Source organism: Alosa pseudoharengus, unplaced genomic scaffold (genome assembly GCF_046254945.1).
Source record: "Alosa pseudoharengus isolate Yale_2024_CS ecotype anadromous, Long Island Sound unplaced genomic scaffold, YU_APseudo_1.1 YU_APseudo_1.1_scf_18, whole genome shotgun sequence".
Taxonomy (NCBI): domain Eukaryota; kingdom Metazoa; phylum Chordata; class Actinopteri; order Clupeiformes; family Clupeidae; genus Alosa; species Alosa pseudoharengus.
The window spans coordinates 29,203,845-29,228,844 of NW_027468650.1; the positions used below are offsets into that span (position 1 = coordinate 29,203,845).

Below are 25,000 nucleotides of genomic sequence, written 5' to 3' on the forward strand. Positions count from 1 at the left end.
AAAGGACTCATACCTCCTCCAAGTGTATTGAATCATTTGTGTTGAATTCAGTGCACTTTTGTAGTGTGCAGGTCAACTCTGGGTTCTAAACTTCCAACATAATTATAATTTTTTATAGTCAGTAAAATAGTAGGCCTACTTTGTGTGATTAAGTCCTTTATTGTTTGTTATAGTTCATTTACATTGTGTTGTTTTGGCAATAAAGTAGCTTTAAATAGCCAAACTAGGCTAGATCAAGGTCAGTGTTGAAATTACTGCATGCAAATCACTGAATGCTATGCAGAGGGGCCTAATCTTTAGGCCATCTGATGTACAGTATAGGCTACCCTAGGCCTTCCCGTGTTCATGGGATTTCTTTGACAGTTGCACAGGTAAAAATGTGAGGATAGTCTTCTTTGCGCCCAGTGTACAAGTACGACATTCCAACCACTCAGGTCTTCGTCAGATAGGCCTACACCATTAGCCTACCTGTTGCAATATATCTGTGTGCATTCCTACATTACGTCTATTTCTTTGATAACATGATTTGCTACCACGTAACAATTATTAGGACTCATCACGCTTTGGTGGTATTATATGCCGTGGGCTTTAATTAGCGCATTTCGGGTATCCTATCCTACATCTGGCCAATAATTATTAAAGAAATTGCAGTCTACATGCCATGACAAATATTACCAGTAGTACTGACCGAACATGAAATAGATTGTTTACAAGTTATGGTAATGTTATTCTGGCGTGAACATTGCGCTTTCATCACGTTAGCACCCTATGATTACAGCTCGTTATGTCTCGTCAAAATGATTACAGCTCGTTATGTCTCGTCAAAATGCATTAATGAAGGAAGGTTCGCTTTATCCCAGAGAACCAAATAGTCGTTTCACTTAGGCTAGACTAAAACAGAAGAGAACTTGGCACTAACCATGTAGTCGTGTTTTCTATAGCATATTCGTTAACCTGTCGTTTTTTGAACTCTTTAAAAATGTTGGGATATGTCTGCGAGGTGTTTAGCCAAGTTCCATGCATAGCCTACTGCTTTTAAATGACTTTGAAACATATTTTACAAACGGGCCTCTGTGTACCTGATGGCTTGCCTTCACTATTCGCGATGTATCCGAAATAGTTGCAGATTTCACTTCACCTTTTGTTTTATCCACAAGGCCGAGGACTGTCGGCAAAGAACTATGTTGACGTTGGCTGCGCACTCACTCACTCAGAGCTGCCTGCTTGACACGCCCACTTGCCTAGATGCGTGCAAGGAGCAGTGAGAGCAGCAGTTCACACAGACACAGAACGTTATTATTGTAATACAGTTTTTTACAATTGTTTACACACGTTTTCAAAACTCTGTGTCTATTTTTCAAAACTCCACACACAAAACCCACAACTGCTCACACAAAATGCAAAATGCCTCAAATCTCCAGCAAAATGACACACAACATTCAAAATGTCAAAAACACATGTTTAAAGCAAACATTCGCCTCACATTACAAACACTTTTGTCATAATATGACATTTTGGATACATCATGTACACACTGTTGCTCAAAACCTAAAGCTCTTCTGTCTTAGGCTTTCTATACAGTATGTATTTCCATACGAGAGTGAAAGTTACGGTATCAACAAAGAGAAGTTGAAATACACAGTAAAAATGCAAGCAATATTGAAACCAAAAATAGTGATTTTTCCCAAATAATTTTCTGTTGTGAATACAGTATTTTATAGCAAACAAGAAAAAAAGCAAAGAAGAATACAGTGACCACCAGATGTACATGGAATTTTGAAAACACTGATTTTGTTTTTTTTTCTAAAGACAAGTGTGTGTGTGTGTGTGTGTGTGTGTGTATGGGGGGGGGGTGTGTGTACAGTATGTATTCATAGGCCTAATAGACCCTTTCTACTGCAGAAACAAACAATTCTACAGTAAGCGTTCCTAAGGCATTTCTGGAGGCACAGGCACATTGGTTCTGAATATTTCAACCGGAAATCCTCCAGGATCAGATTGAAAGGGCCTATAGAGTATATCTATTCATAGACCTATACTAAGGCAATGATTGGATGGTGTTCAGTAAAGTAAAGAGTGTTTGCACATGTGAAGAGAAAGAGTGAAGCACTGGTGATTTAGTGTGGCATTTTGATGGGTTGTGTTTGAAGAACGAAATCAAGTAACTTCCTGTTAGATTTTTGTGTGTTAGGTAGAAAATTGTGTGTGGTGTTTTGCAAAATGTGTTTAAGTCAATTGAAAACTGAGTCAAACACTGAGAATTAGTGTATGGTTTTGCAGATTTGGTGTCGGGTTATGATGTTTAGAGGACATGTTTAGAAAATTGTGTGACAAGCAAAGATTTAGTGTGTAAGCAGTTGAAAAAAACTGTAAAGTATCGATTCTAAAAACGTCGAAAATCGTATCGTTTTTTGCATGAAGGCATCGTGATACCTTTTTAGTATCGATACACCGTGCAACACTAGTTTACAGTAATGTTCTACAAAAAGTTGACTTTATGTAAAATTTGTCTTTTTACTCTATTTTTGTTTGTCCCCATGTTACAGTACCATTAGCTCAATACATTTTTCTGTGCCTCCAGAAATGCCTTAGGAACGCTTACTGTAGAATTGTTTGTTTCTGCAGTTGAAAGGGTCTATAGGCCTATGAATACATACTGTACACGACCCCCCCCCCCCCCCCCCCCACCTCACACACACACACACACACACACACACACACACTTGTCTTTAGAAGAAGAAAAAAATCAGTATTTTCAAAACTCCATGCAAGCAGTCCACTCTGGTGGTCACTGTATTCTTCTTTGCTTTTTTTCTTGTTTGCTGTAAAATACTGTATTCACAACAGCAAATTATTGTTTGCTTGCATTTGCTTGCATTAATATTGCTTGCATTTTTACTGTGTATTTCAACTTCTTTTTGTTGATACCGTAACTTTCACTTTTGTATGGAAATACATATAGAAAGCCTAAGACAGAAGAGCTTTAGGTTTTGAGCAACAGTGTGTACATGATGTATCCAAAATGTCATATTATGACAAAAGTGTTTGTAATGTGAGGCGAATGTTTGCTTTAAACATGTGTTTTTGACATTTTGAATGTTGTGTGTCATTTTGCTGGAGATTTGAGGCATTTTGCATTTTGTGTGAGCAGTTGTGGGTTTTGTGTGTGGAGTTTTGAAAAATAGACACAGAGTTTTGAAAACGTGTGTAAACAATTGTAAAAAACTGTAAGCCTATTGCTTACACACTTTTTACAGAATTTGGCTCAATATGTCAAATTCAACACACAGCCAAATAAGACATAGCACTTGGTGATAAACAAGTCACATCTATGCCAAAATGAAACCCTGCAATCAAAACTCAACAATCCTTTCTAAAAATTTAATTATTGCACACCTACAGTATGGTGTTCAGTTTTCTCTGTAAGTGTTTTCAGGTATGTGTGTGGGTTTTACCAATTACCAGATGAGCTTGCATTTTGAATATAAGTGTTTTCCCTTTTGGACAAAGTGCCTCATGTAAGAAGTTGTGTGTAGTGTTTCACAATAAGTGTGTTGCAGAATTGCAAACAATGTGCAGAGCAGAAAATGTGTTTAAGCTATGGTTACACAGTGTTTAAAGTATACTACAAGAAGTTTATGTGTTGAGGCTTTGGTCTAAGTATTTGTTTTTAGTGTGTAAGCAATGGGCAAAAACTATAATTGTAAAATTGAGGTCAGCTAATATGACCAAATGAATAAGCTTGATGACCAGGAAAAAAAATCAAAAATATCATTCACAGATTAAACTGATACAGCCAATCAAAAATCTTTGTGCTTTTGCCAGTTAATGTGCTACATGTCAGTGACCACACTCAAGTTTGGGAACTATTAAGGTTCAAGCTTACACATGGTGGTTAGAGAGTTTTGAGAAACAGTGGAGTTTAAGCATTCTATCATGTTCAACGCTAACTTCCATGGTCGTTTGGGAAATGTAGTACTGCATGTGACATTCCCTATGTCATATGGCGCCTCGGCTATGGCATAGATCACTGTGTGGGGTGGATGAGAAGAAGGCCATCGTGATACATGTCTGAAACACAGTTTTGTGCCTGTTTATGTTGTCCACACTACAACACAACAACCCCCCCCATTTTCAGATTTATACACTACAAAGGCCTATTAACCTATTAAGTGAGGACAGGGCCTGAGGCTCTAAAGGGCCGTTCACACCAAGAACAATAACTACTGAATGAATGAAGACGTACACACATAAACTATAACGATAATGACATGAAGAACAATATTGTTGGGGATAGATAAAAAGCTGACAGCCAATCAGAATCCATACAATTCTAGCCATCACATTCATCAACACGAGGAGAGACTTTCCTTATCGTTGGTCAGTGTGGATGCTTTTATCGTTATCGTTGTAGTTATCTTTATAGTTATCGTTCATGGTGTGAACGGCCCTTAACTGCAGACCCAGTTCTGCACCAGATCTGGGCCAGACTCATTTCACTGGCAGCTGCCACCTCCAAACACAGTGACTAAGACTAATTGCTGTTTTGTGTGGAGATGCAAAGCTGTGAGCAAACGCTGATAACTGATTTGCAACTCCTCTAATGATATATTCATTCGCACCTGCCGTTTCTAACGGCCAAGCTCATCCCTCATCCTCACCTTGTAAAGGTTAGGAGGGGAAATGAGCGTATTAGGCAAACTCCTCTGATTATCACCCCGTCGGAGAGGGATTATTGCGCATGACGCTTCATCGACAAAGTGTTCATTTTTATGTATGACACTATTGGATTTAAACAAAAGGCTTTGTCCTTCCTGACAGAGATTTAATCCTGCGGTAAACGAAGAACTTTCCCCACACATTACTCTCCTGCACCTTGCTCAGCATCAATATGAAAGGCAGTGAGGAAAAAAAAGGAATCAATACGCCATAAAATTTGTTATTAAATCTTTTGTGACTGGCCGGGGTGCATGCTGTGTGAGTGTGTGGTGACTAATTTATTTTTTCAATTTTCTTTTAATGTGAATCAGATAAAATCCCCTCAACAACACGATGCTCTACGACCTCCATCTTTTCATAATAGAACCAAATGTGGAGGTGTTTTAGGAGAACTGCCAGATTTTTACGCTCCTCAAAAGAGAGAAAACAAACCAAACAAAAACAAAGACACAAACAAACAAACAAACAAACAAACAAAGACAAACAAAGACACAAACAAACAAAGACACAAACAAACAAAGCGATACAGTAACTAGTCTGGCTTTGGATTGTCTCCCTAAAAGAGTAGAGGACTCTGGCAATGGTTTGGCCCAGCTCTGGTCCAGATCTGGCATTGAAAAGACATTACTAATCAAGTTCAGACCAAACAAGACCACATCACCATCTGTTAGCTCCCAAGGTAGACATAAACACTTCTGCTACCATGTGTTCTGATAGCACATAAGAGTGCTTTGGTTTTACTTTACTACCAATATATTTCGCTATAACCTGCCGATGTGACACTACAGCCAATCAAAATGCAGTTGCGTGCGCTCATTATGGCTTGCAGCTAAATGAATAGATCCCTAAAAGTTTTTGCAATTTGTCCATATGTCATAAAGCGAAGAATGTGCCACAGTGGCAATTTGTGATGTGGAGCATTTGCATAGTTATGACTTTCACTTTGGCTGCTTCACTTGTGCAAAGCCCAAAGTCCACAATTTTGTTTTTATGTTTTTCTGCTTTTATGTATTTGATTATCAGTAAATTGCATTATTTTTAATGGTGACCATGACTCTGCTCCAGTACCTTCCAGACACATTTCAAACTGAAATGTTCTGAAAACCGATACCTTCAGCTTTTGGTATGTAGAAACACTAACACAAACAGCCTTTTGGTGATTCAAAGTGGACCTTAAGGTTGGTTAGGAAGCACTATAGGCCCTTGGTTGATTTTCTGTACAGCTAATCAATTTGACACCCTTGACGGCGTCTTGTTAAAAACCACCACAGTCTCATCCTAGTGCACCGCATACTTGAGTTCTGTTGGCCGCAGCTAATTGGGGAGCGTCTGTTTGTCGTGTCGCAGGCGAAGCGGCAACCTGCGCCTCGAAGCAAACCCAGCTAGTCAAGACTGGGCCCACTGAACTGAGACAACCTCACGTATCCTTAATCTCATTAATACATTAAAACAATCGTACAGACTAAAATGCAAATACATACGAGAGCAGGATTCTCATTATCCCCTTGAAGAGTATAAGCTGTTTCTCATTCCTTATTAATTACATTAGCCTGGCTCCAATCTAATTTGTCCTCGGCGGTGGCCAGTGGAGCGTACCATTGAGCCATTTGGAGTTGTACTGGGCTGTGCGGAGTGGGGGCAACCCCCCCAGGCTGCGGTAGATGGCGGGGTCCCGTCCGGAGAAGTCCATGGCGGTGGCGGCGTAGAGCTCGCCGCTGGAGGTGATGAGGGCCGTGGAGTTGTGCAGGGGGTTGTAGGGACAGCGGGCCATACCGCTGATCTGGTCATGGATCTCCGTCAGGTTGGTGAGCTGAAGAGATGGACAGAGACAGAGGTCAGGGGGTGGAGAGAAAGGGATAAGAAAACAGATGTAAAGAAAGAGAGAGAGAGAGAAAAAGGGGTGAGAAAGAGTGATAGAAAAAGAGCAAGAAAGAGAGGGGAGAGAAAAATGAAAAGAAAGAGAGAAAGAGGAAAGATATGGAGGGAGAGACGGAAAGGCAGGTAGGAAGATGGAAGAAGAGATGGAGAGACAAACAAGGAAAGGAGCGGATGTGTGAAGGTGAAACGCAAATAAAGAGAAAAAAAGAGAGAAAGCAGAAAGCAGAGGAAATGAAGGCAGGAACGGATATAAAGTAATTACTCATTTTTTTAAATGTGATAGTTGTTATTACTCATTTAAATGTGATAGTGTTTCTATAATCAGGAAGAGGATTGAGTTCTCATGAAATAGGACACCTTTGCTACTTCTCTGAGACCGCTGCCATATATCCTAGATAGATAGATAGATACTTTAATGATCCACAGGGGAAATTCAAGGAATTCATATCCTAAAGCTGCAGTCTTGGAAAAACAGACTTTGTACAGTAGGTTCCTTCCTTACTGCCAACGCCAGGGATAAAAAAAAAGCTTCTTAATCTAGATCCCTCTCTGGAGTATGCAGATTTGGCAGACACTGGTATTTTTCTGATCTCATTACTTACCTGACTTGGCAGGCGTATACTTTCATGCTTAAATGCAAATCACCCCACCCCCCCAACACACACACACACACACACACACACACACACACACACACACACACACTCTTCAAATGGGCCTGGGGGCCATGTATGTTTAAGCTCTGAATCATGAGCCACTGTGACACTTCCCCCTTTTTAACAGCAGCCTACACAAGGCTGAGAGGTAATTGACATTTGTACACATTAGACCAGAGCCGCACGCTTGGCTCTGGTCTAATGTGGCTCCATTGCAGTGGTTATCTCTCTTGCAGAACTCCACAGAGATTCAAGCAAAAAAACAAAAAACAAAAAAAAAACAAATGTGCGATTTACTTTTGTCATTCTAGTCTGCAGATCATAACTTACATTCACTGTTATTCATAACGGTCATTTGAAGTCATCATTACATCATGAAACCGGACCTTCATCCGAGGGCAACATTCTAGTTCAATATTTGAGATCATAAAAGGGTGGGCCTTTCTGCCGTCCAGCTGAAAGGTTGACTCATGACCGGAGCAGAACAGGACTAGCCAAGACTTAAGAGCCAGATGTCCTTTAGGTAAGGCACTCCGAGGGATGTCAATCCGCTTGCCTGGTGGAGCCATTATCAAACCACACAAATGCAGAGATGTTCCTCTTGGCTTTCACAAGGGCATGAATTCAAAAAGCAGCCAGCCTCAGCCTTTGAGGAGTAAGCCAAATCCTATTCCCCATGTTTAAAAATATTTGACAACATGACCCACTCTTGGCAGGCAGACAGTGCACTTGTTCGCAATAAAATGTTGTATAAACTGAGAGAACTCAGAATAATTTAAGGCTCAGCTTGCCTGCTTCTTAAACACACACACACATGCAAACGCGCATTCGCAGACACACACACACACACACACACACACACACACACACACTGGAATCAGTTTAGCGCTGAAACCTCAAAACCTGTTTATGAGCTACTTCCCTGCTATAAGCCATATAAGGCTCTAATGGGTTTTTGATGCAATAATACTAAATTCCGAGCGGCACCCGTTGGGCTGTCTAAAAGATACAACCTTAAGTGGCCATTGCGAGTCCATATAAGGCAAAGCATTAGTATCACAGTAAACACCCTCTCACCCAGCTGCCCCTTCGGGTCGAGCCAGATGTGCTATTCACTGCATCCTGGGTCCGCCACTCCACCTGCGCCATAATCGCCCACTCAACACAAACAAGCGGATGACCACAACACTCGCCTTTTCTGGAAAGCTCACAAAGCGAGATTTAAACAAGCCCTGGCCGAGGAAGGATGCCCGGACAGACAGCGGCAGCAGAGGCACTAAGCTTCCTTTAAGACATGGAGCCTTAGATCCATTGAGGCGCTGGCAGCTGAGACGGACGGATGGACAAGACTGGACAGGGCATTTGCATGTTTGGCAGGGGCAAGCGCTCGGCGACGCAGCGGGTCGAGAGCCAGAGCTTCAGTCGCGGCCAAGCCCCGGGAGTGTCCCCTTGTACTGGGTGTAAAGAGGGATGAAAGGATGGTATTGACGGAACACCTTGGAGCAAGAACAGCGGTTTCAGTGCCCGAGCAGGATGAGGAGGAGGAGGAGGAGGAGGAGGAAGATGGTGCATCCATCAGGGTCATTAAACTGGAGCGTAAAAAGACACCTCTCTTCGGGCAAGGCCAGCTGTGTTCCTTCCTATTGGATGTCCCTTTCATGAGAGTCTATGCCTCCTAAGATTTGGTTCACTGACTAGCTCTCTGTCTACACACACAGACACACACAAACATGCTCACACACACACACACACACACACACACACACACACGCACACACACACACACACACACACACACACACACACACACACACACACACACACACACACACACACACACACACATCCACACCCACACAACCAGAGGCACAGTGATCTGTAAAGCTATCTAATTAGATTAGGAGGCTCTTCCTCCTGGGTTTAACATAGTCTCTCTCCCTGGAGGAGTCCTCCACACAAATCCCAGACACATCCCCTTCAGGGACTCACACAGGACCTGTCAGCTGGATCTGCGCCGGATGCAGCCCGGGCGAGGGCCAGAACTGACCCAGACCCCCATATTTGGCACCAGTACTGGGTTTGTGCTTGTGAGCCGATTATACACATCAGGCTTCAAAGGCGCACTGGAGGGGGGTGACCGTCGGTGCAAATAAACAGCCTGTCATCATCATTAGCTTAGTTCTGAGGGCTGGATTTCCGTTTAATCCTGTCACTCAAAGACAGGCCTTCAACAGTTATTTACATGAGTGGACAGACGGGCGTGAATGAAAAGATGTTTGTTTACTGCAGTTTCTGACAGCTGCTTGTGGTTGTTTATTAGCTGTAACGTCAGGAAATTTCATCCAGAACTAAAGTATATGGAAATGGCTTATATGTCAAAGACGACAAACTTTCTAGTTCTTTGCGTTCTATTGTAGAGTTACCCCTTGAACAGATTCTAAGCAACATTGGCAGGGAACACTAATGTTACACCTTCACACATTGACCACATTCCAGTGACTGTGACCTTGAATATTAAAGGTCTTGACATTTAAAAACTGTTGCCATGGCAATGAGCCAAAAGCACACAGCATTACTGCAATTAGCATGCTCCCAAGAGCTCACACAAATCAGAAAAGTAGCATGGCAGGCGGAGAGTTGAATATTTTTTCCCATTACCGTTCGATTGGTGCAAATGGGGGTGAAGGCGTTCGTGCCACAGGTGAAGAGTCGGTCTCCATTAACCAGAAGTACACGGATGTAGTTCTGGCACTCCTCCTATGAAGAGAGGGAAAAAAGACATGGAGAAGAAAGAAACACATCAGTAAGTGCACAGAGACAAAGAGAGGATAGGAGACAGAGAGAGAGGGGGGGGGGAGGGAGAGGGAGAGAAAGCGTGAGGCCAAGGGGATTATTCCAAAGCTCGGCCTGTTGAACAGAGAGACAGACAGAGACAGAGAAAGAGAGGGAGAGAGACAGAGAGAGAGAGAGAGAGAGAGAGAGAGAGAGAGAGAGAGAGAGAGAGAGAGAGAGAGTGAGAGAGAGAGAGGAAGCGTGCCAAAGAAAGCAGCCACTTCATCTATTGATCTCCCGAGTGGAGCTGATGACCTTTGGTGTGAGCCACGGGGGCGGCAGTGAATTTTCCTCCTCACAACAAAAACAACGCGGCGAAGATAAGAGCGGAGTGGAGCCGAGCTGCCCGGCTGTTTATTGTGCTGCGCACATTTGTCTCGCCATGACAGAAATACCACTCGCCCTCAGTCAGGGAGCCCTGCGTCAGCCATATTGTCTCTTGACTTTCGTCAGGGAGTGTGTGTGGGGTGGGGGGGTCTTATCACCCACGGGATTGAGACCCCTATGTCGAATTGTATTGATTTAAGAGCACCACACTGGATGTCACTGCGAGGAGGCCTGTTCTTTTTTTTTACTTGTCATCACGACAGCCATTAACTCACAAAGCAATTCATTAACTCACGCTGTGGAGAGCAGAGGAGAGAAAGATATGATTTAGCATCTGCTGAGTCATCTGACAGTGTGTGTAATGCACCCTCAGTATGTAAATAAACGCAGATCAAATATGCATTTGGCATCCCCCTTATGAAACGCTTATGAAAAGGCCTGGCAAACAAACAAGCAAGGATCCTTAATGTAGTAGCTGGCTGCTTGCTGCTATCTGCACGGTAAGCAGATTGACTCCGTTGAGAGACATCAGCTCAATCAAACGCTCACATCGGCTTTCTCCATACACTTGGAGTGTGTGTGTGTTTCTGCCAGCTCTACAGAAACCAGATGATGGAAATAAGGGATGCAATTAGGCTGGAGAAAATAAATAAACTACTCAATGGGGAGCCATCGCCACGGTAAAGTGGTCCACTCTGCGTTCGGCCATATTGCCATATGGTGAGGAAGAGCAATAAAGCAGTTCAGCAGCAGGTGTAAATTAAATCGGCTCTTTCACGCTATACTCGCTATACTCGCTGATAATGGTACAGTACATCTAGGCCATGGAGAAACAATTCCACATGCTCTCCACTCCAGGCCACACAACGGGGCTCTCCTTGGGTGAGGTGGCTCAGCCTGTAATTCCCGACGGCAATCACACGTTGGTCAGCGTGTCCCTGCTTATTATGGGCCTCCAGCCATTCTTTCACAGCGGAGTAAAAGACAGAGCAGGGCCTTTCGCACAGACCGGGAAAACCGCAATCTACCAGCGCAAGCGCAGGAGGGGCCCCAGAGGTCACAGAGGGGTCAAGTTCAACAGTGAGCAGCAGCTCTGTCTCCGAGGAGGACTCGTGTAAGACCCGGGGGCCTGATTTAAATGATAGGCAAAGTGCAAAGTTGGCCAATGAGCAAATATGAACTAAAACAAATTGATAACCTGTCGAAGTCAAAGTAAAATTTGGAAAAAAAAATTTTTTTGGTAGGTTAGTATTCATCCTCATCATAAAAAAAGGATTGCTCAGACATATTGACAACAGCAATTTAGCAAGTCAAGTTTTAGGTCTACTCTAAAGGCAAATCTGCTGCCGTGTAAGCACATTAATCTCATTCTGGTGCTGCAAGGCCTGAAGGTCTGGATGATTTCATAGAAAGTGTAGTTTGCCTGAAATAAGACAAAAATAGGTCTTTGTGAAACACAGAACTTTGAAAAATGGAGGGAGGCTTGGGAAGTTGTTGATGTCTAGATGACCCTTTCTACCTGTGCGGCAGCACACCTAATTTCTTTGTGCAGTGTTTTGGCTCAAAAGGTAAGTGAGGTAGGATAAGCTCTGAGTGTTGTGGATGTGTTTGGGATGTGTCTGAAATATAAAAGAGCCAAGTCAATCATCAACTCACAACTTCAAAGGAGGTTTGGCTCAAACTTTGTCACTACATGTTGTCATTGCAGGCAATTGTAACTCGGAATTGCTTTTTTCACTGACAAAAGAAAAAGTCATTGCGAACGTACAGTACACAATTTTCATTTCATGTGACAGATGGTAGGGTAGTTACTTACCTTGTTTATAGACACAGATGGAAAAAGGGGGTTGCTTTTGCAGGGTTGAATTTATATTATCAAGTAGACACAAACACAAACACACACACACACATTGATGAGGAGTGGTTACTTCGCTTCGCAAAATAATAGACAACAGACAGACAGACAGACAGACACACACACACACACACACACACACAGTGACTGTGTGTTGCTCATTGTAGTATCTGATAAAGTTGCATTGCTCACCTCTGACTTGCCACGGCTGAAGCAAGCTCCCTTGGTGAACTCATCACAGTGCCACTCAGCCTCCTGCAGAGAGAAAGAGAGAGAGAGAGAGAGTGAGAGAGAGATGCATTTATCACACAACAGCCATCCAACATCACCACTAACAACACTGAAGACACACTCAAAGTCTGTAAACAAAGCAAATTTAGCATGAAACGCTACAACAGCAAGACCCTCAGCTGGAACAAAAAGTATTCAATTAGATCTGAAACTTTTTCAGTCAATCTCGTATGACACGCCTTGGAGTTTGAAAGTGTCAAGATATGGAAACATTATTACTTTCATTCTGCGGAAAATGATTAAAAAGTATAATAAAAAAAATAGTCATCTACACTTTTGACAGTAGTCACCTACAATAACTTGATGTACTGTGTATTAATGCGTCAATCAATAGACTCTACCAACAGCAGGTACATTAACACTTTTAAACAGCCTAGAGTGGCCAGACACAGTGCAGTACATTGAGTCCAGTTTCACATGAACTTAAACAAACACCCTTTTCAGCTGGGGGTCAGCGAGGCGAGGGTGAGGGTGATGGGGAATATGAATGTGGCGGAGGGTATGGCATGGGAGCCAGGCTAAGGCTGTTTTTGACCTCGCAAGAGAAGAGATTCCCTCCCAGATAAAGCCAGCTTTGTTGTCTGAGAGGGCTATGCCAAATAAGCCCTAATTTATGTTCCCTTGGTAGGAAATTGATTGACTCTTCTATTTATGTGTCTGATCTTTATATTTTATCTCGTTAAGAGAGAGTAAAGTAGAGTATGCTTTCCCAATTCAGTGGGCATCTATGCTTATCACACTACCGGCTATTTGAAGAAACTTCCGGTAGCCTAGTCATTTATACCACTGTGCAATCTACGATCTGCCTTGCTCTAAGCCATCATATCTCTCCATAAATAGGCAGCTGGGGAAAGACTTTGCGTACAGCTTAACTGAGGGAAAGAGTAGAGAGACACGAAAGAGAAAAGAAAGAGAAAAAACTTGCCCTCAAATCCCACTAAATTTATGCTGGGTAAAATATGACAAAATGCCCTCTGGCACCTGGGTGAAACTTTAGACCACTTCCTGTGCAGAAGGGTTAGAGGATCTTTTATTGGGGCTTTATGTGTGAGAACTTGATGCTCCAGCGTCTCCCTAGCCTGAAGGGAGCCAGAGGAAATAGTCCAGTATTGCACCCGGCCGGCACCAGTCACTGAACACAGTACCCAAAACCCCAAAACCAGAGAGGGGTGAAGTGAGGGGAGAGAGGAGAGGAGAGGACATGGGGGGAGGGGTGCTGAAAAACTTCATCTTCCTCTCATTTCTCTCCATCCATCTCTCCTTTTTCCCAAAGGAAATCTACAGTAACACTACCCAGAGAAACCGTGTCGGGGCTGGTATGGGGGGGGTGGATGGCTCTGGGGTTTGTGTGTCCATTTGTGTGTGTGTGTGTGTGTGTGTGTGTGTATGTGCATATGCTTGTCTGAGTGTGTGAGTCTATGTGTGTTGTGTGCATGTGTGTGTGTGTGTGTGTCTGGAAGTGGGGCCGATGACTGACACTTCCCAGTGTTCTGTTCACACAGCAGAGAGTGGTGGATGCTGACTGGCCCTGGCAGCCCACGGCACAGCTTGCCCTATAGGGACGGATGGTCTGGACACTGGACTGGGTAAACACACCACGGAAGAGCAGGAGGAAGAGGAGGAGGAGGAGGAGGAGGAGGAGGAGAACCAGAGCACAGACTGATGGACTGACTGGCAGAGGGGGCACGGGATTATGGGAACGGAAGTAGGAGTGAATGTGTGTGTGTGTGTGTGTGCGTATGTGTATGTGTATGTGTATGTGTATGTGTATGTGTGCGTGTGTGTGTGTGAGTGTGTGTGTGTGTGTGTGAGAGAGAGAAAGACAGAAAAAACAAACACAAAGAAAGAGAAAGAGAGAAAGTCAGACAGAGATGGACAGAGGAATAAATAGAAACAGACATAGAGAAGTAAAGAGTTTATGTCTGAGAGTCTGTGGATATGCAAACACACACAGTACAAATGAGTGCACACTAGGGTGTGTGTGTGTGTGTGTGTGTGCACATGAGTGTGTGTTTAGTTGGGGTGCTTAGAGAAACTCAGACATACCCCCCTCCCATCACCACCCACCCCTCTGCACGCACGCACGCACACACACACGCACACACGCACACACACACACACACAGAGCCCATCCATCTGTCAGCGTGCCAGCTCACATTCCATGCTGAACGCTGATATTTTAAGGCCAGTCACCCTTAAAAACAAACTGCACATCAGCAAAACGCCTGAGCCCCAGCCCCAGCTCCTACCCCCCCCCCCCCCCTTTCAGTCCTCCAGTGTGCACAGACAGCACTGTGGCGTCCCTCAGGGCACGCTCATGAGAGAGAGAGAGAGAGAGAGAGAGAGAGAGAGAGAGAGAGAGAGAGAGAGAGAGAGAAATCAGCCCACAAATCACACCAGCAGCTGTCCAGCACATCTATTTATTTATTAATTTTACTTCTTGTAGATGCAACCTTTGTAATATAATGTTCTATTAAATGTATTGTCTGTCTTGCCATCTTGGCTATGTACTATTTTTTTAATGTCCTGTCACTCTTGGTGAAATAATAAAATGTTCGTATTCGTATACCAGTCAGGAGGGAAGCCTGTGGTCTGCACCAATCTAGGGTGGCTTTCTCAGAAAGCATACATGTAGTTAGACCATAGAAGTTAATTACCATAAATGACTGGGACAGATATGGTGATAATCTGGATCTGATCTGGCCTGTTACATGAGTTCAGAGGGTTCGAAATCCCTCCACAGCAGTGCAAACCGCAGCTAATGGGTACAGTCCTGCCAGACGGCAGGGGAGATTGGGACGGATATGTCCATGGCCTGGTCCTGCTATGACCTGCTGAGTCACAGGTTCATGGTTAACTATACAAGATCTAATTGCAACTGTTAAAAATGAATATCTTTCCAAGGTTATACTTACATTCTCCATGTTGCCACTCTCCTCCTCAAACATTTATTTTTTCCAGAACTGCATCGACTCACGACTCACATTCCTCATTCATCAACAATAAACTAAAATGTCAACACTGCAACAGCCTAAAGACAAAGGGGGACTTTCCCTGGCAAACGTTAAACTGTATTTAGGTAAAATCTCAGTTTGGATTGACACAAACGCAGAAGTGATATGGCGGAGCCTAGAGGAGCAATCTATCCATCCTCACCGCCCATATCGTTTTATTCACTGGAATCCCAAAAGGCCAATATAAAGCAAAGCACAGTTGCATTGTTCTCAAATTATTGAAGATACATACAGACAGCTACCTGAGATTTACTGAGCAGTCCTCTATGTAGAACAACTACAATTTTCTGACTGATAATAAACCTTTCAAATGTAAATCAAGGTTGGATGAAGATGATTTTATTTTGAAAGTCCTCTTTAATGAATATGGCCTCTGAACATTTCAGGATTTAAAGGAACATTATTCACTACCTGATTAATCTTATTTTATTTATCTCAGACTAAGATCTGCACTTCATGTATCCAGAGTTCCTTTAGAAAAAAAGCCACTCCTCATCCACTTAGTAGGTGGCTAGGCCTAGATCTTATAAATGGGTCGGTTCTCCTACAAACCACCCTCTGTTATCAAAATATGGGACAATAATGTATCTAAATGTATCTAATCATAGGGTGCATTTCTAATTGAATATTGATATGGGACTATCCCTTCACTGTCTCAGAATTATCATGTTAGGAACTATCCTGAAACACTAGTTTAAACCCCACTACCCATCAACTCAAATGGCTTTCTGAATTTAAAGTGTATCTGTATTTTGTATCTTTGTTGATTTTATAATTGTTTTGTTTTGCTCAAATATGATCTCATGAATTTACTTTCTAAATAATGTCAATAATGTCAATGTGATTTATCACAAGAAAGAGAAGGTGCATAGTTCAGAGTGGGTTCAGAGGTCAATCACTCCACCAGCAGAGCAGAGGGAATAAGTTGAGGGAGCTGTGCCCTTCCCAAAGGTAGAGCAAGTCTATAAAACCCCTGTTCCTGTAGGTAGTAGTTCAGGCACAATTAGCGAAAACCATTATCTTGACAAATGGGGTAGTCATCTGCCTTTACAAATTATGGGAGGTATCGCCATTACAGTATAAACAATTTAATCTAAAGGAGGCCATATTCATCAATTTATCATAGCCGTTATTAGCGCTATTAAAAACAGTGAGCGCAGATAATCTATGGCGCCGTTGTGTGGGCATTCTAATATCAGGCTATTAGCGGGTTTCAAAACATGAGCAGGAGAAAGAAAACATGCATATCTTAAATCTCTCCCACACCCCTTCATCAGCGGTGACAGAAAAAAAGAAACTCCTTCTCAAGCTGCGTTAATAATGAAGAATTGTTCGAAGCCCGCCATCCTGGCAGCTTGAACAAAACAAAGGGACTACATTGAGACACGCAAAGTTATGTTGAAAGCTATTAACGTCAATATTTGGACCCCAAGAGCAGAATATGTGAATAATGATTCTTCCCTTCGCTGCAGACTGCTGCCAAAGCTTTGTGAAATGTCAGTTTGTGTCTCTACGCATGGGTTTGACTGAGCTGGAATTCCGAGCCACCTCCCCATCCCACTTCTCCCCCCACCTACGCCAGGCTACTGTCCTCCTGTGACTGTGTCTGTAGACAGGGTTGTTGTTTGTGCTCCTGGGCCCTGTGTTAACACACTGGGGGGGCTTTGTTCCCAGTCTGTGGGTGAGGTGCAGCAGAGGACTGCAGGACGGCTGGACAAGAGTGGGCAGGAGGCTCCACATGAACTCCTCTGTACTGTCTACAAACATGGTGTTGGGAATTCGCTGCATGTCTGAATGGAGGGGACTTCAATAATAATCGCTTTCACACAGACATGCATTGACAGGCTATTTACAGAACTACACACGAGAAGGGAGAAGGAAGGGTAGGGGGAAAGAGAGAGGGGGAGATGGAGAGAGAGGGAGAGAACAGAAGAGGGAGAGGGAAAGAAGGGAAGATGGAATGAGAGAGACAGAGAGATAACATCAAAAGCTGTTCTTTCAACACTGCACACTGACTGGTGCATGCTTCGAGTACAAAACATCACGAGATCGGACTATACATCCAGGCCTTCTGTCACCACACTGCAGAAGGAACTAGAAAGCTCATTTTCTTGCCCAGGCTTAATCAAATTTGATCTTTTGTTAAAAAAAAAATCGTCACATTAACAATGTAAATGGAACTCCTACCACGTCTCTCCCTTCAGACGTTTCCATAGTTATTCACAAACTACACTGAGCACATACAGTATGACTAAAGTCCAGGGCAGACCATTTTCTCTCCTAAATGAACCTGTCAGATTTATTGAGTCAATTCCAAGGAGTGGGTTTCTCCGGTGCACTTTATTCCATGCATTTTAAATGGCCAAGTTATTTAACGCAATTGAATTAGCAGGAATTAGTGTGAGTGTTCTGTTAGCAGCTGATTAGCCAGAGTAATTGTAGCACTGACAGTGCATAATTGCAGGAGATAAACTAATGGAATAGGGCACAGAGATGCCATTTGGCTCCTCAGACAGGACCTTTGTGCTCTGGACTAAAAATGAAAACACTAGAAGACATGGATGCTCTTCAGTGAAGGGAAAGGGGTGAAGAAAAAACATGAATGAACAGAATGTCAGTGTAAAGACACTGCAGTGTATTTTCACCGATGGCATGTATGTGAGAGCAGAAAGAGCGATTTGTATAGTAACCATTATGTTGCTTATTTAATCTTTGTTGTTTTATCTTGTGAGCATTTTATTTGCTTGTTCATGATTTACGTAGGTGTGCACACTTCACACCATCATAACTTGCTGCTGTGTCTCTTTCCTGCAGTTATGTGCTCGCAAATGTGTTACGGAATTTACTATCTCTTTTATTGGAGGCATGTGGGTATTCTCTGTAATTATTATTAACTGTGTAAAAAGCACTTTATGCACATTGCTTTAAGGATGCTACATGCATATAATTATCAAAATAATTATGTTCAATGCTGCACAAACACAAGCTGGAGGGATGCATCACTGACTCAAGATGCACAATAAAAGGTTAACTCTGTGCACTGGTATTTAAAACGGAATTGTCTCCCACCATAGGAAAGATCTGAGATAGCATCTTATCCTGCGATAAAGATTCATTTTTCTCTGCAAACAAAACAACCCGAGGCCATGGTGCTTTGTGAGTGAGAAATCCTTCGGAGCGTCCAAACTGGCCCCTGGGACAGGCCCCACAGGGCCACACTGCGAGAAAGCAGCTTAAATCACACTGATAACCACTTTGCTCATGGGGGACACAATGACAGATCCAGCCAGGAGGCGACCCAGGGTCAGGGGGATATATGGCTGCTGTGAACACTGAGCTCCACGATTGGAACTGTCCCATCTAGAACCCAGATGCAGAACTCCAGAATCCAGAACCGGAAGATCTTTCATCCAGACAACTTGAGGTCTTTCATCTACAACCAGAATTACATCACCTTAAGTCAAAATGTAACATCAGAACTACTCCATCTGCAATCTAGAATCAGAAGCTGAGTCCTGAACTTCTCACTAAAAAGATGCTGAGTCACCAATGGCGCAAGCTGAGCGCCAGGCAGAGTTGGCGGGAGGAGTTGCAGCTGAGACCAGGAGGAGGGCAGCCCACAGCATAAACCGTTCAGGGACGATCGGTGGTCGACCAGTGCTAGGTGGATGGATAGCACTGCAATTTACCTGCATTATAGTCAGCAAACAGCCTTTTCCTGGAGGAGCGTTTAGCAGCAGGGCTACTGCAAAACTGCAGAGGCTATTTGCAACCCAGACCAACGGAGGCTAAACCCCCTCGCTGGATGTCGGATGCTTGCATTCATCAAGAGTGGCCCTGAAACAATAGGTCATTCCGGCGCGGTGATGATGATGCGGGCTGGCTCGGCCGATCTGGCCACTCAGTAGAAATGGATTTTCATATAAATGATTTCCAGGAGGGTTCACTGGTGTGCGGATAACAAGAGCCGGGCCAGCGGATTACACACAGGTGTCAATTCATCAGCCCGCCATTCACTGCCTAAAACAATGTAATGGGAACACAATGCAGATTCATCCAGGCAATAAATCAGTGTCTGTGCACGTACGAACACTGCACAGCACATCATACCAGGACAGGGGGTACCGTGTGTGTGTGTGTCTACATATGAGCTACCTCCTAAGGGTGTCTTTGCAAAGGCAGGTTCAGTTTCAGCAGGTTCAGAAGGTGTTGGAAAAGAGGAGCCTGTCTTGAGGTAGACTAGAGAACCATGGCTCCACAGTATTAGCACTGTATCTCCATGTGAAGGTGCACCCTTCCATACACAAGGGAAGCACTACTCTACGACTCTACTACTCAATAGCTACGTCTTTGCTGACCTCAGGAACATGAGCAGGTGAGGTCAGCCATTCTCAGCCCACTTCCTGGTCAAGCTGCTCCTCTAAGGTCAAAGGTCACGACCAGGAAGAAGACATCAGGTGGCCACGACAGCTGACTGCTAATTTGGGGAAATCTGGGCTAGGTGGGGGCAAAGGTGTAAAGTTGGCGCCATGCCATCCCAATTTAGCCCCTTGTGTGGGAAAGTGGCCAAGCTTGACTGTGACACTTGTTCATGAGTTTAACAGTTAGGCTCTCTCTCTTGCCAATATTATTCATTTCCATACACTGTGCATTTCAATGTGGCCTAATAAGATGCGAGGACTAATTTATACTGCAACTAAAGCCCTTTATGTTACTGACGTCTATCCTATTGCCTCATTCAAACGCCCCTCATTTTCAAAAACAGATGTTAGTCTATTTTTGTTGTCTGTATACTGTTACTACTGTCTACAGACTATCTGTAAACAATAGATATATCAGTACTACACTATCCGTGTAGTACTGATATATCTGGTTTCTTGGTGTTTTATGCCCCCAACGTTGTCTTCAAGGCAGCGCTGCCTGGAAGGCACTAGGGTTAGGGGTTAGGTTTAGGATTAGGTGCCTTTAAGTCAGCGGTGGCAGCGCTGCCTGGAAGACAACGTTGGGGGCATAAAACACTATCGAGCAATATATCGGTTGGTTGTCTGTATACTGTCAATGGCCTGAATGATCTGTATATTGAAAACTGCCCTAGCCTTAATACAGAAGACAAAGTGTCTAAACATCAGGCTACATTTTTTATTCTAAATGAGGATACTTCAGAGTGCGCTATTTTCTACCTTCTCGCCAGCCATAGATCTCTCTCTCCTCTTCCCTCCTTCTCTCCCTCGAGTCTGTCTCAGCTGCCGCTGTGCTGAACTTTTATTTCCAAAACAGAGAGAGCATTTATGATGGAACGGGAGAGCTTGTCGATTATGAGATCAGCGCGCCACGGAAGATCAATCTCAGGTGAACTCTATATCTGAAATACCACACTCCACACCCACCTCCTCCCACAAACCCCTGCCAGCCTGTCCACATTCAAACAAAACATTGTTTGTTTGAATGATTGTTTGAGTAGGTAATATAATATTTAATTTAGACATTGCCTTTTCAGGAGCCCTCTAGAGAAAGCCATCAGAGTAGTTACTTTTTATAGGATATGTGTATGAAAATGGAGCTTTCTGTACAAACTGAGTTTTAATCTTGTCAAGTTAAATATTGTTTAATGTAAATAAGAATGTTAATTTGCATATAAGGAGGCGATGCTTGACAGCTGTGAGAAGGAGGGCAGACCCTCACCAGAATCGGACCAGAACTGTTCTGCAGTCAACCACAGTCTGGGGTGCAGTTCTGTAATAAAGCAATGCCCTGCACAAGCATTATTGCCAATGACAGAGGCGGTCTTCACACCCATCAAGGATGGATAAAAGAGAAAGCCTCATTCTTTCATTTACCTGGCTTCTTTGTTCTCTCTGTTTGCGCTCATAAACAGCACTCCTCACAGCACTCTTTCACTTTGATCCGACGATAGTGTGTTTAATTTGAGATGAAAACACACAGTGTGTGGGAAAAGAAACTTCTTTTTGCAAAAACCAAAAAGAAATTGCACACAATGAAAAGACCTTCAGTCGACAGAATTACCTGAGCTCGAGGTAAAGAGTTTCCCAGAAACATCTCCTGGTGAGAATAGCAGGGGAGAGCAGGCATAGAAAATTTCTTCGTGCTGCTGCATTTTCTGAACCATTTTCCTCAGAGCTTTGGTCCGCTACTCTAATAACACCCAACTGATATATGGGGAGATGGACACCAGCCAATGGGCCTGAGGTCAAAACAAATTGGCAGTGACTCTCCTAAAATGACGATTATGAAAACAAGTCTTTTTTTCCCAACTCACACAGTGGCCAGAGGCGAGGTCTGCTGGGGCCTGGAGCGCACCAGAGAGCCAGCCTTACAAAATGTCACAAAGAGAGAGAAGCAGGGGAGGTAGGGGGAGAAATGTGGAGCGGCTGGTAAAGGGTGGTCTTATCTACCTTTGTACTGCCGCCATATTTCCCTCTCTCCCTACCAGACACAGACAAAAGCCAACTACTCTCAAACCAGTGGCTTTCTCCTAGGAATGGGGGGGGGGGGGGGGGGCTCTTTCTTGGCACCCCCTGACCCCACCGCCCCCGCCATCTTTAAGCATGTAAACACCCCCCGTCTGCCTTCATCCGCGCTATCAAAAGGAGCCTGCTGATTTTAGCCGGGAAGGAATCCAAATGAAATCCCCCCCATGTGTCAATGTTTGCATGGCTGCTCGCTGGGTTACAAGATGCTTAACGCGCCATAGGGGGACCATATTCACGCCAGCCTCACACTGCGGGGAAAGTGTTTACAGGCAAATGGTGAACTACAATCAAACATCAAAACTGGAGGGCTGGTTTAAGGGGTTGGGAAGTGTATGTGTGTGTGTGTGTGTGTGTGTGTGTGTGTGTGTGTGTGTGTGTGTGTGTGTGTGTGTGTGTGTGTGTGTGTGTGTGTGTGTTGGGTGGGGAGGAGGGGGGTGTTCTAGGGGATTAAGCTACTGCCTGATGTGTTTGACATTGTAAGGGTTTTGCATTGCTATTTGTTCTTATTCAGATTAGACCTCATTGTTAAAGGTCATTCAGAAGCTTTGGCTGTGAGGTCTGATGCCTCCTTTAAAAACAAGAAATGGAAAGAGAAAAACAAAACATGTGGCTTTCTTTTCTTCCACTGGTGCATGCACAGCACTCAACCATTATCTCCATAGGAGATTTCATGGTTTTTAAAAAAATGAATACATCATGTCTACATCTGTGCGATACTTTCCGACACACCAAAACAAAAGAAGCCCAGTCGTGAGTAAGAGTGCTACGCATCAGGTGTAGACACTGACAAAAAAAAAAATAGTAATCACATAAGCGCAGGAGGGGGTATTCACAGTGCAAGAATGCCAATTCCGCCTGGGGGAATTTCACGCGTGCTTTTAAAAGCCTGAGCAAACGCACAGGGCATTAACACCAGGGCCACTAACACTTCCCCTGCGCATTGGCAGTGCTTTCACCTCCGTCGCTTTCTCTGTGGCCACCAACATCTCAACACACTCTCAATGGGGTGGGGGGGTTGTGTATCCAACACACCCCACACCCCTCTCCCCACACACACACACGCATCCCTGGGGAATGGCATCTGGCCCATTGACTGGATCACAGTAGTTTGAACCTGATTGGCAGTCAAACCCTGCCGCTTTATCACCTGCAAGGACGTGCTGAGTGAGTGTGTCTTCATCCAGGAAAATGAAAGATTGCATTTGACCACCTACCTGGATCAATGCAAGGTCCTCCAAACGAAGCCTGAAAAGATGATTCCTGAAAGACAGAGACAGCAGAGGGAGAGAGAGAGAGAGAGAGGGAGAAAGAGAGAGAGAGAGTCATTTATTTTTTTGAAGGGACATGGTGCGAGGCTGCAGACCGTGGGAAGGTGTTTGGACTCGTGCGCCTCAAGCTGTGAGCTCTATCAGGGTTGCGTTTTTCTATCTCGTCTCTCTCAAAAATCCATCTCTCCCAGAAAAACAAGAAGAAAAAAAAACAAGAAAAAAAAAACGTAATGAAAGACTAGCCAACTGGAGAGTCTCCATACTGTTGCTTCACTGTCACACTTTAATCCACGTCGATCTCATTTATGTCACCTCTGCCATAGCAGCATTAGACTTTTGAAGCCCAATACAAGGGTACGCTGTGAAAATCCTATAAATAAAAATACTTTAGGCTCGTTCAAGATTAATAAAGATAGCCCTAGGCAACACTGGTGGATGAATGGGAGCCTACTCCACCTGGGCGTGTAACTTTACCTTTAATGAACAAGCACTCAATTTCGCCCCAGGCTCTGCTGTGAGGGCGAGAGACCTGTATAGCTGAGGTCCTAAGAAAATATTTAGCTTTTTAAATTAATCAAAAGGCATAAGACATCGCTGCAGGGAAAGTGGTTTTAGCCTACTCTCAACGCAGAGCAGACCTTGCATACAAAGCAGTGTTAGGTGTGGTCAGTGAATAGCACCAAAGCCGGCCTTCTCCCTTTTGTGAACATTTATTCTGATGCATGACAACAACTTTTACTTCAAGCTTTAATTATTTCCTAAACTTTCATTATTTTAACAAGACTACTAACAATGTTATTTTCATTATGACAGGTAGACTCTTATTTAAAGACTATAGCATTTAATTGTTTCTTAGCACTGCTTAGCTCAATTTAGGAGTGGATACTTGCAATGGCCTAAAACGAACTTGTGAGAGAACACAAATAATTGGCAGAGTGATTATGCAGATTACAGAAATTAAACTCTCGTTCATTCCCCGTGTTTGCCTCTAGCCAGCGGCCTGCTTCAGTGCCTCAAGGCCGACGCCACCTGCTTAGTCTGTGGGCCAAAGTCAGCATCCTCATTACGCCCATGTCCCAATTAACCAGGCAGAGATCCACTCAGGAGTGCAGGGGCCTCTGGGCCACGACAGTGATGCATCGAGCAACATCCACACACATCAGTCCTCCATTCATCTGCTATCTATTGAAATATCATTCTTGTGCGTGAAAGGAGCTTTGGCTGTTCAGGATCCACAGGAGTCAGTGGCGGTTATAACAATAGTTGGTGAATGATGAGAGAACAATAGACTGGGATCAGCAGAAACTAGGAGCTAGAGGGTTGGTGATTCGGAGAAGGAAAGAAAAGGCTCTGTGGCAGAGACCTTGATAAGTATCATTTAAGGTGGACGGGGGGGGATCTCCACATGGTCCATTAACAGAGAGGGAGGTGGAGAGGTCAAGAGGGAGAGAGAGAGGGAGAGAAAGAAAGAGGGGAGGGCGGAGAGAAGGGGAGAGAAGGAGAAGGGGTGGACAGAGGAGGTGGAAAGGTAGAGGGAGAGGGGAACAGAGTGGGAGGATTAGTGGGAGAGAAAGAGAAAGAGAGGGACATAGAAAGAGGAAAAATAGAGGAAGAGAGGCAAGAAGTATTGGTGGAGAGCAATAGAAATAGGGAGGGAAAGACAGGGGTG

The 25,000-nt window shown here is 43.9% G+C and overlaps 1 protein-coding gene across 1 annotated transcript in view; it reads right to left on the minus strand.

The window, feature by feature from the left end:
- sema5a (sema domain, seven thrombospondin repeats (type 1 and type 1-like), transmembrane domain (TM) and short cytoplasmic domain, (semaphorin) 5A) overlaps positions 1–25,000 on the minus strand; it is a 114,774-nt gene that overhangs the window by 54,920 nt on the left and 34,854 nt on the right. The window contains exons 4-7 of the mRNA XM_076290834.1: positions 23,278–23,323; positions 12,460–12,522; positions 9,912–10,010; positions 6,316–6,529 (exon numbers count right to left, since the gene is read on the minus strand). Coding sequence (XP_076146949.1) covers positions 6,316–6,529; positions 9,912–10,010; positions 12,460–12,522; positions 23,278–23,323 — 422 coding nt within the window. The remainder of the gene's footprint in view (positions 1–6,315; positions 6,530–9,911; positions 10,011–12,459; positions 12,523–23,277; positions 23,324–25,000) is intronic.